Raw genomic sequence first — 13539 nt, 5'->3', positions numbered from 1 at the left:
CTGTACTTTTGCCTTTGCTAGAGTCACTATTCTACTGCAAGTAGAGCACTGCTGCAGTTAATTGCCATGAGGGGCATAAGGCCCCTGGGCAGATTCCTGTGTGTACACACCCTGCTTCACAAACCTGCGAACTGCCTGACATTAAACCAGCCTGAGTTAAAAAACACACACGCTTACACAAAACTCATCTCTGCTCTTTCTTTTACTCCTATTGCTGCTGGTATGAACTGTTAATGTAAGGATAAATGAAGTACTGGGAAATCTGGGATTTAAGAGAGAGCTGACCGTACACTTATATCAAAAGGAGCTACATTATTTTTATTTTCCATCTACATTTAATGAGATTCAAGGTGGATTTAAATTTACTGAAAAATCTGTTACTTCTGTGTACACTTCTTGGTACTGTTACTCTTTAGGTGTTCAAGTACCTCTCGACCTAAGCATTCCCAGCTGAGAAGCACAGACTGCCTCTCTGGGGGAGTGCCCTGTAATGTACTATGACAGACGAGTAACTCCTCAATGGTCCATCGTAACAGAGTTTTAACACTCAAAAAGAAACTTTTCTTCCAGTGTATGTGAAGGAAACCTTAGTGTGGCAGGAGATAAAAACCAGGTATAATGATCAGATACTTAAAAAGGAAGAACAAACACATTCACACTTTCAAACTTTCCTTCCTCTACAACTAAAAAAAAAAAATTTTAAAAAATCCATTTTCCTCCTTTTTAGGAGGTGTACAATTCAAGTTGGGATTTTCAAATAAGCCTATGAAAACTAAGTCCACAAGTCCTGCAGAAATGTAGTGAACAGGCCTATTGAACAAGTTAGTAAAGATTTTAAGATTCAGCTGAAAGCTGTTGTATCACAGGCTCAAAGGAGTTAAAAGGAAAAAAAAATGCAAAATACCCAGCCTCTCTACACAAATCAGAGTAATTTTAAATGAAAGGAGTTTTTTGTTTGGGGGAAAGATTAAAACCACAGATTTTCAGCATGCAGATATTTCTGTTGCATCCTCAGTACAACTCTGCTTTTGTGAAATCTTTTAAAAACATTTGTGATTTAATACAGATAGTGATAGTGCAGGATTCTGCCTTGGAATGTGTCCCTTAACTATTTGTAAAAAGAAGAACAATTAGAAGAGGATGCAACAAGATAGAAAGCTGGCAGCATTATTTCAGGGCCGATTATTTCTTCATTTCATCAGAAATGGCTTGTTCATGCATTTTGTGGTATGCTAAGGCAATGAAAACTATAGAATGTCTTTTCAACTGAACCATGGTTCAACAATGCGTATTTATTCACTGGTGACTTGTCCTAAGCTTCAGTTGTAATCTTGGCAATTAAAATATCTTTGGTCAAACTTCTTAACCATTGTCTGTATCAGATTCTGTCTTGTAGTGAGATTCATTTGGTGAAGGAGTTAAGAACAGATTCTCTAGGTAGTTTTCTCTGCCTGTATCTCATCCCTCTAGGCCAAGGTGAGGACAAAATAACAAATAGCTGAGAACATCTTGCCGTGGGAGATTTTGCGATGGGAGGTTAGGACCAGCTTTCAACTATGCTGTCCAGGGAAAAAAGCATTTTGCTCGCAAGTCCAACTTTCCTCATCTACGGAAGAGAGATATTACTTATCTGTCCTACATGGGGGCTGTAAGAGTTCATACTTTACATTAAGAAAGCACTTAGAACAATGTTTTAGAAGTGACATACAGATGTTACTGTTACTTATTTACCAATAGAATTTCAAGTTTACTTATAATTATAATGGCAGCTACACAGCACATTAGCCATGGTTTCCATGCTCTGCTGTAAAATATAAATAATGCCAATTTTGATTTCCTCTAGTTCAAATGAATATTTCTTTCCATCACAGTGCTCCAAGACTTGTGGGAGAGGTGTTAAGAAACGGGATGTCTACTGCAAAAGTACCAGTTCACCCAAGGTTAAAATCTTGCCTGAAAGTATGTGCAGCAGAGACCATAAACCTGAATCCCAGCAGACCTGTGTGCTAGGACGCTGCCCCAAAAATGACCGACTCCAGTGGGTGATTTCTTCCTGGAGTGAGGTAAAGTGGTGCAGTTACATGGCTCACTGCCTGCCTTTGCTGCTCTTGGAAACATTGACTCGGGGACACACACAAGCCATGTGGGGGAGAGAAAGCTGAGCTATCATTTGAAAATCAGGTGTTGTAGGCAAGCCACTGTAAAAACACAGTTCTTTACATCCAGATGTAGTTAGATGTACCCTGATGTCTTTGTTTTTCAGGACTTTCATTGACTTGGATTCATATTTCAGTTTACACGCTACAGAACATGGTCTTTGTGGTTTTCGTTATATAATGCTTTGTAGTTTCGCATAATTTGGGGCCTCTTCCACATTCTCCTTTATCTGAATGTGTTTCTGTGGGTTTAAAAGGAGTACTTCACCTTTGCAGTGCTCAGTCTCCTGTGGCCCAGGTGTACAAAAGCGAGAACTAAAATGCGGTGAGAAAAGCATCCATGGGAAATTGATCACCTTTCCTCAGAGAAGATGTAGAAACATCAAGAAACCAAACACCGACCTGGAAGAAGCTTGTAACAATGGAGCCTGTCCATCACAAACGTTGTATAACATGGTGTCTGGCTGGTATTCCTCACCCTGGCAGCAGGTAGGAATGGGAAACTTTCTCACCTCTCTTTCCCTGTCCCAGCTAGCACTCTTTCTCCAGCACTATTTCATGTCTTGGCTTTTACGGAGTTTACAAAAGGAGCAAGTTTCTCTACACAGTAGTTCAAGTAGCATCCCCTAGAGCTTTTCACTACGCAGCGTTAAAGAACAAAACAACTGCAACGTGACTGCTGACTCTTGGACAGTGCATCCACCGTAATTAGAAGGTGAGGTTGCAGGGCTGGCCAGAGCACCAAACCTAGAAAAGCCATGGTATCATATGCCACAGCATGGACACTAGCTGGAGTGGCACAAACACCTGGCAGGCGTAAAATGCTGAGGACCATGCCACTGTCACTTTAGGGCAATCTGAGTCCAAGCTACCTAGATTAAAGCTAGCTCCAGTTTTACATTGTGCTGTAGTCAAATGTCTGATGGTATGGAGGAGATAACTCCAGTACTTACAGCCCACAGGTGTCTCCTGCACGTAGCCATTCCCTAAAGAAGGTCGCACCACTCGGCCACTGAAACATGATGCAGCTGGTCCACATCCATCATGTACTTCGGTGCAGCACGTTTCTTTGTCTTGAAACTGAAGAATGTCACCTAAAAATGTTATTCATGCTCGAAAGGCACTACATTCCACGCTCATTTTCCAATGCTTTCTTCTCAGTCTTCTTCGAACTGCACTGTGGTTGAACTATTACGTATCTATACGCACAATGTATTTGAGCATCTGCACAGATTGCCTGGAATTCCCTAAATACTATGATTAATGATTGGATCAGTCTGTATTTGTTTCTACATTCTTGCAAACAAGCTTCTGTATTTCTGGAACTTATCTACTTTATGAGTCACATATCAATGAGACACACACTCATTTAATAACATTTACATGAAACAATGTATGCCTGACAATTGTAATCAGATGAAAATGATCACATTTATCTTAAAGACATCTTTTCATGAAACACATACAAGTAAAAGCCTTATTCATTTTAAAATACTTCATAGATCTTCCTGCAAGCACATAGTGTTTTTCCCCAGATACTGCCATGATTATGGTTCCAACAGTTTTATCTCTGTTCAGACAGGATTGGGCCCAGCGGCTCAGAGTTCAAAAGAAATCAGTGCAGATAATCAGGAACAGGTTTTCTAAAATACTCAGTTTCTGTCTCAATGCCTAAGTAAGGAACCAAATTTTCAGCTGAGTCCTTAAATAACCAAACTTTCGGAAGGGAGAACAGACGCACACATCTTTGAAAAGTTGGTCCTGATGGAGGTTGCTGAACAGCAACACATCCAATCCTGACCTCTCTCTCTTCAAAAGTCTCATCCAAAGCCCTTGAAAGTTACTCCTTTGGCTTTCATGGGCTCCCAGAGAGTCTCTGTAATGAAAGACGGCTTTTACTTTTTTCCTCTCTACAGTGTACAGTAACATGTGGAGGGGGAGTGCAAACCCGGAGCGTACAGTGCCTGCGCCAAGGAAGACCAGCTTCTGGGTGCTTGCCCCATCAGAAACCACTAGTCCTGAGAGCTTGCAATACTAACTTCTGCCCAGTCCCTGTGAAAAGAGGTAAACTCAGCTCTACGTGCTGCAGCAGGGTTGGTTGCTTAGAACTCTATATCCAGCAAAAATCACCTTTTCCAGTTACACCCACTGAAGATTGGTACTTGGCATGTTCCTTCATAAATCATTTTTTCCCAGACTTTACAGCTTTACAGTTACTCTCTGATACTACAGCATCTCTCTTCTCAAAATGAACCCTCTTAAAGCAGTCTTGAGAGTATAACTGACAGAAGATTTTAAAAACAGGGAACTGTTAAAAAAAAGTACATCAAAAAATTACGCCATTTGGTTCTGAGCTGCATCTTTATACTATCTATCTTGTTGAATAACGTAGAAGCATCCTATGCTGGTACTGTTTTATGATTAAAAATAGCAATTTTTGAACTAAGCAATAAGAATTTGTCATTTATTTTTAGTCTTTTGAAGTCTGCCCAAGCTTCAGATTGCACCCATATCGTGGGAGTGCAAAAATGCTTTGTCTGGAATGTACTTCTCTTCTTACTGCTTCTGATCAGTGTATGACATAAAGTCAGGGAACATGAAATTAAGCTCTGTCGCCACTTGTACGTCTACTGTATCCCACTCCACCTCTTAAGTGGAATTCTAGGGGAGCAGGAGGATCAAGAGGTTTTGTGTCACTCTGAATGACGGGAGGGGAATTCTCTCAGAACCGCCACAGAAAGACAGCGGTGCATTAGCCCCATCCCATATATTTGCTTACAAGCTGGTTGTAGTTTATGACTCCTTGTTAACTGCGGGGAAAAAAGCTCATGGAGGTCCAGGTTTGTCCCATATAGCGCTAGTTATCTAGGTATGCTAAATCACTTTAAACATTAACTTTCAAAATACCATACATTAACTGTCTGTTACCATTTTAAAACTGGGAGCTGACAGTAACCTCTATAAAACCTAGGCCGGATTGCAAGAGAAAGGTGGTAAGAGTTGGGAGCAAAGGTCAGGCGCTGGCCCTGCGTCTTGTACATTGACATTAGCCAACCACCCCCCTAATCTGTACCGATTCCTGGCATTCACTGTGCACAGAAACCCTGTAAAACCCAGTGATATCTTAACAGACCATTCTACTGCATCAACTCAAGACATGCAGACTATCAAACTATATATCAGGGGACCTGAATCCAAACAAGGATATATAGATGAAATGGTCCTAAAAGGGATAAGTAAATAGTTCTGCTGTTTTTATAAGTAAATGTTCTTAACACTTCAAATTAACCTTCCTAAAAAGTTCTGCTATACTTTGGAGTTTCTGTATTACATCCTTTTCTGTCATGATATAGCAAGCACTTTTCTTTCATCCCTGCCTTCCTCTGCTATATTTCATGTCTGGAGTAATGTCTGTTATTCATTTTGGCCTTGGCCTGTTTCTCTCTCTCCTCACATCTGCAGGAGCCCTTTCCCCTTTATTGCAACTGGGTCGTCAGGCTCTAGAGATCAATTATCTCTTCACTGCTCTCTAACTTTCTGTCTAAACCAGCACAAAGAGAGGGAACCAGCTGTGCTGGAATCACATGGAAGCAAATCAGTCTCTATTATCAGCCATGCAGCTCCAGCTCAGTGATCACAGTCAAGAAATTAATGTTTCAGGGAGAGTTTACACACTTTCCTAGACAAACTGGGTCATTTCCATCCCTCTGTTAGATGCAGTTACGGTCACCATAACTCCTGCAAGCAAATCCAACTGCTTAAAATGAATGAAAATTTAAACAACATATAAATACTTGAGTAAATATAAGTAAGGAACTGACAGCCTGATCCACATCCATTGAAGTTTGTGGGACTCTGTGTTCATTCCAATTAGGTCCCAAGAGTAAAGTTTAAGCCATACCTTTGTAATGTTAGCATTGCACTCCGATCTTCAAAAGGGGCATAAAGATTTATTAACATTGCCTCCTCAGTGCTTATAATTTTTTTTTTAAATAGTAATTCGTAATTTTTGAAAATTTACCCCTCCATGGCAGGAGAGCTTCTTCCTGACTTAATCAGAACAGCTTTCCTCACTTTGTGCTGTGCATGTTTTTCATCTGTTGTCTGCTTTGGGTCCTCCCAGCAGCAGATTCTGTCTGGTGGACAGTAGGTGAAGTAACGTGAACGCTGGTGCTGAAGTCCCAGTTGCATCCCTACGGACACTCAATTAAGAATAGAAAGGCAATGCTGTGGAGCGGAAAGGCTGCAGTTCGGTACTGAGCTTCCTACTTCCTGGACAACTGTTTGTTCAGGGACGGTATTTTCTTTGCGTAACATTAGCATTTACAGACACGCTTAAGTTTTGAAAAACTGAGGAATAAAATGGCATCTTTTAAAAAATTAGTAGTATTAAATTATTTTCTTATTCATTCAAATAAATTTGAGGGTGATGAAGGTATAGAAAAATCACCTTTGCCATCATATAAAAGGGAATCAAAAAAAGCAAAGTGGTGACTAATCAAAAGAAGTTCCTGTAGAGAGACGGAGATGACTCCTGGCCCACAGAATATGAAGAAGTTGTCTGTGCTATGCAAGGCAGCATTTATCTTCTGTGACTCAGCTTAGCTGATCTGAGAACGCAGACAACAGTGGCTAGATTTTTCTTCACTGTCTCCTTGTAAATTCCTTTTATTGACCATGTAAACAGTAGTTTTGAGAGTCGAATGGAATCTTTTCCCATGCTCACAAGAGACTTCAGTTTAGCTATAAATTTTGCTAAACCTCATTTAAATGTCCTACTGCTCTCTCAGACATGGTGAATTTGTTTATAAATCATCCATATGAATCATCACTCTGCTCTTTTAAAGAAACATAAAGCATCCACTACAAAACTGTAGAAAGGAGCAGCTATGAAATGTTTTTAAAGTGACTGGGCTGTGTGTATAAATGATCTGTACATAAATTTAAGTGGAATAAAAGCTTAGTTGAAAAATATGGTTTATTGGTATTTGTAATTAAAAGCTGGGCTTTTCAGAACTAAACATGGTCAGCCTGTCTCTTTTCCCATTGCAGTTAATTAAGATTTCACCAACATGGCATAGTCAAAGTCCTAAAAGCCTGATTCATGCCACCTACCTAAAGTGTCTAAGAAGAGAGGTTTTTTAGGCTCCCTGCATAGTCAAATGGAGAGAAGTCAGTCCCTCTAGAAAGCATTGGAACGCAAACACGTAGCAGAGCACTTTGTGCACATGTGCACAGAGTAGGGTCCATGCATTCAGATTTCCATGCATTTTGTGTGTACATGCACATACACTAAAAAATGACACTACTTTGAGGTGCAGGTAAACTCCACATGATGTTGATGGCCTCAAGCATGGAGCAGGCTCATTTATACAAGTACCAGGCTTTAGAACATTTGTAATCAGAGATGAAAACACAGATGACTTTTTTTATACTCCTGAACTTCAAAGCATGCTCTAAATTTTTTAATTCCTTTAGCCTCTGACCCTCCTATTATATTAGCCCTATCAAATTAACAAATTGGATCTCTTAACAAATTAAACATGTCTTAAAAAATTAAAAAAGAAATTAGTATTTTTGAGATGAAAGCTCGTCCGTGGTTCCTCTTCTTTGAATTAAGTCACCCATCATGTTTTTAATATTACCAAATGCATACAAGTGTGCGGAACTATTGCCTGACTTGTATACTTGCTAAAACACAGTCTTATCAGATTGCTTGGATTTGTCTCCTTCAGATGATCCTTCCTGTGTGGATTTCTTCACTTGGTGTCATCTGGTACCCCAGCATGGTGTCTGTAACCACAAATTTTATGGCAAGCAATGTTGTAAATCGTGCACGAAGAAGAACTGATAGCAGCGTGTTATCTGAACCCTTCAGTGACAGGATTCTCTTCTTCAATTTATGTTGGAATTAACTTTGCTTTGAGGCAAGACATGGTGCCACATAAACCACTGATGGAAGAGACGTTTTTTCTAAGGGAATGTCTGAGGTACAGTAATTGTTGGATATATGTTGAAAAAGGAATGTTTCTTTCTTTTTTTTTCTTTATTTGCTGACCTCACTGAAGTACAGGGTACTATGGATCACTTGAACACTGAAACTCGAAGGGCAGTTCTTCTTTCTTTAAAAGTGTCGTTTTGCACTGTTGTATGTTATGAGGAAGAAATTAAGGCAAGGAAGCCTGTTCTGGCTAATTTACCAGAATGCAACACAAAAGAGATTGGGAGCTCGAGGAGGAAGGTTACAGCGTGGCGGCATGACAGATCCCACTGTCAAAAGCATTTCCTTTCATTTTTTTTTAATGATACTATCATCCCAGGGTAAGGAAGCTGTTTACTGCCACTTTCACAGAAAGACATTCAAATGGCTGTTGTCTGGAGGACTCAGCGTCACACGTGTGACCACAAGAAGTAAATAGTGCACTACAAAGATATATGGTGCTTCTTTATTAGACTTGCTGCTGGAAAAGCAAGTTTTGCATCATGCTAATGTTTTTATTGTTTTGAAGAATTCATTTTCTGCTTTGTGTAGAAACTCAGAGGTGGTTAACTAGTAACTTGAAATGTATTCCTAGAAATATTCAGCGTTAGAATATTTGGACTTTTAATATTGCTGTGTTACAAGTAAAATAGAATTTCATATTTCAACTAACTCAAGGAACTCAGATTTATTGAGCTCAATGGTTATGTTTTCAACTTTCTAAGCTCATTAGATATGTAATTTTAAAATTTAAACTTGATATTTTAAAGTAGTTTTTTTCAGAAGCTAGGTTGTTTGAATGCCAAGATAGTGAAGAATGTCTTCCTTTTAATCTCAAATCTCTCTGCAAATTTTGTTTCATCCGTTACCCAAAGGAAATAACAAAAATATTACAGTCCGTTAATTCATGCTAACCTTCTCTAAATAGTTATTTATTCACACAGGTTATATGAAAAAAAAAGAAAAAGATAAGTGGATTATTTACTCTAACCAAATAAAAGTCAATTCTATTTTTATACATTCTCCTAATACTTTTATTTAGTACAGAATCCACCAGCAAGCAAAAGAAATGTAAACATAATGATATTTGTAATCATTCAGTATCGAGATGTTCGGTGACACTCTATATCAAATGGTACAATTTAAGAAGTTTCTGCATTGAAAAAATACCCAACCTATTTGCCAAACCCATTCTGAGACAGAGCTGTGTTCTGCAGTAATTTTCTGGGGAGTGCCTATGAGGGACATATTTATCTAATTCCACCCAATCCCGCAACTTTGTTTGATGAATGTAGTTCAGTTTTACTGTTTTTTTAAAGTATCGTTTCAGCGAAAGATTAGCCAACTCAGCACTAATGCCAGACAGTGGTCACTTAAAATTAGCAGTTCCTTTTGCAACAATTTAAATTAAAAACATGTATTCTGTGATACTTTAAAAAATGATGATTGGAAACATATCTCAAACTACACCGCTCTGTCTTGATATTGGACATGGTGTAATTATAACCTTTTTTCTAGGAAAACTACAAGGGTTTTTTTGTTTTGTTTTTATAATTGTGTCCTTTTTATTATTTGATGTAAAATAATTAATTTATTAATGCATAGCTTTTTCTTTATATTTCTTTGCTCACTTCCTTAAGTGACAACTGAGGAAAGAAAATGGTAGTGTCACAAAGTATGAATTATGGTGTAAAAAAGGCAAAAAATATAAGTGTAATATTTAATTATTTTATAAGCTTTGTAATAAAGTACTCTAACTTTCATTATATTTGGAATTGTAAAATTCATGAATAAAATATGGAGGTTATACGTAAATATCAAGTAACGTAAGTGGTGTATGGATTCATTTGCATTTGTGTTGATTATCTCATAGTATCTTTAAGTAAGACATTATCCTGTTTTCGTCTGCTACGTAATTGGCTCATGTCTGTGACCCTGAGCCTGTGCCAGTTCTGTGGAGGGGTAGTGACAAAAGCTGCCCACAAGAAAAGCCTGTTCTTTGGGGCAGTGGAAATTTAGCCACCGTAGCTAAGTGTGACCTCTGCCTAACCACGCCCCTTACCATTCAGGTCTTCTATGGGTTAATATTGGCGGGGAACCCTCAAAACAGTGGATTTGAGTGTTAACAAGCCCTTATGATGAATGGGATGGAGGTCATTCCTTTCAGGCAGTCAAAGTCAGGCGTATGTGCTAAGGTCATGTGAAACTTCTCTACTTTTGAAGGTCCCATTATACTGGCAAGTGAGGAATGCACGACTGGTTATTCAATAGAGTGAATATATTGTAGCTGTCTTTTAAGAGCAGAAGATGTTTCTCATTTGAATGACTACCCTACCATTGAAGCAGCTGGCTTGGATTGTCCCCATTTCAGGCACAAAAAGGCAAAATGGACAAAACTTCATGGTTTTATTTTCATAACACCACAAAAGCTAAAGTACACAAAAATATAGTTGCCCCCCTATGTGCAAGACAAAACTGACCTATCACTTCTCTCACCAAAGACAGTGGAAACTTGTGTATCACAGAACCAGCTTGATTCTTCCCTGCATGTATTTATCTGCAAGGTGGTTTGCAAGATAAGAAGACTCATTCAACATAGCATTCGGTTTTACAGCCTCTCCTATCTGCCTGGCGATACTTTATTTTTCTAAAAATGACTCGGCTAAGAAGTTTCCAAGCCAATCCCTACTAGGGACTACATTGATTCACTGGATCATTTTATATATACATATTCTCTAACATATATTTGCCGCTTTTCCCTTCATTCACCATCACTCAGTTCTCTGTCAACAGAAAGCTATATAGAGTATTGTTGACAGGAAATACTGAGCATGCTTCTGACTTACAGTATAATCTAGTAGGCAATAATAAGTAATAGATCAGTCTGCTCCTGAAGGATTCCCAGCAAGCGCTCTTTTGAACATGATTTGGACTAGTGATTTAAATAATTAATATGCCCACACAAGAATTCAGACTCTAAACTGCTTTGTGTTCTGGGCTAGAATTTTGGAATTAAAATGAACTGACGGTTGTCAGTGAATTACAGTGTTGGAGATAGATGTTGAAAGAGGAAATATTGCATAAAGATGTGCTATTGTGTGGTTGGATCAGCCCCAAGTCCACAACTGTTGTACTGCTGAGCCCTTACAACGATATTTGGTATACAAAGCTTGGCAGTTTTCTAGAAGTACATTGCTGCAAGGCTCACTTGATAGAGCAGAATGGGGTCTTTTCACAAAGGAATAGCTCCGTTTCCTGTAGTCAGATTTCATCACTCAGGTAAAGGACGCATCTGCCTAAAACTCAAACAGCTATTTAATGAATGGCTTGATTGTGTAAATCAAACTCAACTATCTCGGATGCCCAGAAGACATGAAATGTTGGAGACAGATGAACGTTTCGCTGCATGTGGTTTTATGGTAACATGATCCACATCCCCTATTTCCTTTATTTTTCAGCAAATCCTATTCAAAAGCATCAGTAAAATAAATTAACATTATTATTTCTATTGTAATAGAACTCCAACCCTACTGAGTCACTGGGATCCCGTTGTGTACAACCACTGTATACACATGTCACGAAAGGCTTACGGTCCCGAGTGTACAGCAAGAAACAATAGGAAAAGAACATGTTAACAGTGAGCTCATTGTGATCAGGAGAAAAAGTGTTGCTCGTGGCTTGCTGTCTGTCTGGACACTGCAGTCAAAGGCAGCTCCATGCAGATAAGATCTGAAAGAGCAATATTGAGGAACTTTATCTTGACTCTTTCGAAAGCAAACGCTGAGCATTGCTGAGGTCTGAGAAGATAGTAGAGGGGAGAGGCAGTAGGAAAGCTGGGATACAGCGGAACGAATCAAAAATGAGGTGTGTTCAATGCTGAGTCCTAACCAAGATAGTGACTATCATGAGAGGAAAGCAATACATGTGAACCATTCAAACTGTTAGCCTGGCAGTTATCAGGGACTACAGAGACAGGAGTTTTTGGCAAGGCAGTAAATCTTTCCATCAAAAAAAGTTCTGAAATAAGGAGATGCACCTGCTAGAAAATGCCTTAAATTCCTCCCCAGCCAATATTGTATGAACATCAGCCAAATCAAGCTGACCTTCCTGTCCACTTCCTACACACTGTGCACCACTATCGTAGATGTTCTTCATCCCCTGCTCTTCAGAACAAATCCGGGTCCAGGCTGAGCTGGAACACGTCCTTTGATGTATATCACATTCCGAAGTTCTTCACCTTGCAGCTTACAAATAACACTTGCTTCCTACAAGAACAGGCAGTGATAGACCCCTAGCAGGGCCATATTGATTCTCAGACTTGCACTGCAAATGGTACAGATGCAGGTTGCTATTTACGGCATTTGTATCGCACTGCCCATGGGAAGTCATTGCCTCCGCCCTGGGTAGAGGTAATCAGAAGCACACTCTGGCCTGAAGAGCTTGCCTTCTAACAGCCACACACACCAGGTAGGGCTAAGGGAAGTAGTGTACTCATTTTCCATGAGAGATACCGGGACAGAAACAGCCTGAATGTCACAGCTGGGCTGAACTAGAGACAAAACCTGTATTTCTCAATTCACAGTGCAATGTAGTAATGTTAAAACCAGTTTTCCTCATGCTCCCTGAAGAAAAGCATCTATCATGGGACCTATCCTTCAAATTACTAAATATTTTATGTACTCGCTGTTCAATAATAAGTATTCAGTCACGAACAGAATCCGTTTTAATTTCTGGATTCCGCCAATGGAGGCGGGAACCCTCAGCTCACCCCTAACTTCCAGGCTTACTTTCTAAGCATTAAATCAAGCTATTGTCACCATACATTTCAGCCTGAACCTTGTTGTGTATCTACTGCAACTTAAGATAGACCTTTAGTATTCTTTAGGTGACTTGGGCTGCCAAGCGTTAATTTATTATGTTCTGTTTTGATAATGTTCACTAATCCTTTCATAATAACATAAGAGAGCTGACACAAAAGCTCATTCAAAAAGAATATGAAAGGGTTTATAATGGAAATGTTTACTCATGAATTTCTTACCTATGGAAAGCAAACAGATTTTAGAGAAACGCAAACACAAGAACTCTCTCTTTGGGATCTTCACCTTCTCATATCACCATAAATCTGAATTACGTCTGTCTAATAGGAGAAACTGAAGGCATTCCCCCCAAAGCAGGAATCCCCTGCCAACACTCCTGTGCTTCCATGGAAATAATGGCCTTCTACTAGCTCTATTTAGATTATAGTTGAAGACATTCAGGGTATCTGCAGAATTCAAGAGTTGTTCTTGTATAAAATACTTAATCCTATCTATAATGCCCTTTCTGACCAACTGTCATAGTGCTTTTAGCATGGTAATGTATTGCAGGCATCCTGATTCCTCACCTCAGGCACTGCAGGACACT

General features: G+C 39.2%; 1 protein-coding gene across 1 annotated transcript in view; it reads left to right on the top strand.

Annotated features, from left to right (window-relative positions):
• The window catches only part of ADAMTS18 (ADAM metallopeptidase with thrombospondin type 1 motif 18), a 79381-nt gene extending 69426 nt beyond the window's left edge, over positions 1 to 9955 (top strand). Inside the window, exons 21-24 of the mRNA XM_075161450.1 lie at positions 1872 to 2063; positions 2433 to 2645; positions 4073 to 4220; positions 7892 to 9955. Coding sequence (XP_075017551.1) covers positions 1872 to 2063; positions 2433 to 2645; positions 4073 to 4220; positions 7892 to 8007 — 669 coding nt within the window. The 3' untranslated portion in view covers positions 8008 to 9955. The remainder of the gene's footprint in view (positions 1 to 1871; positions 2064 to 2432; positions 2646 to 4072; positions 4221 to 7891) is intronic.
• The last annotated feature ends 3584 nt before the right edge of the window (positions 9956 to 13539 follow it).

This window comes from Calonectris borealis, chromosome 12 (genome assembly GCF_964195595.1).
Source record: "Calonectris borealis chromosome 12, bCalBor7.hap1.2, whole genome shotgun sequence".
NCBI classification, from domain to species: Eukaryota; Metazoa; Chordata; class Aves; order Procellariiformes; family Procellariidae; genus Calonectris; species Calonectris borealis.
The sequence above is the reverse complement of the archived record's forward strand: the minus strand, read 5'-3'. Positions and strand labels throughout refer to the sequence as shown.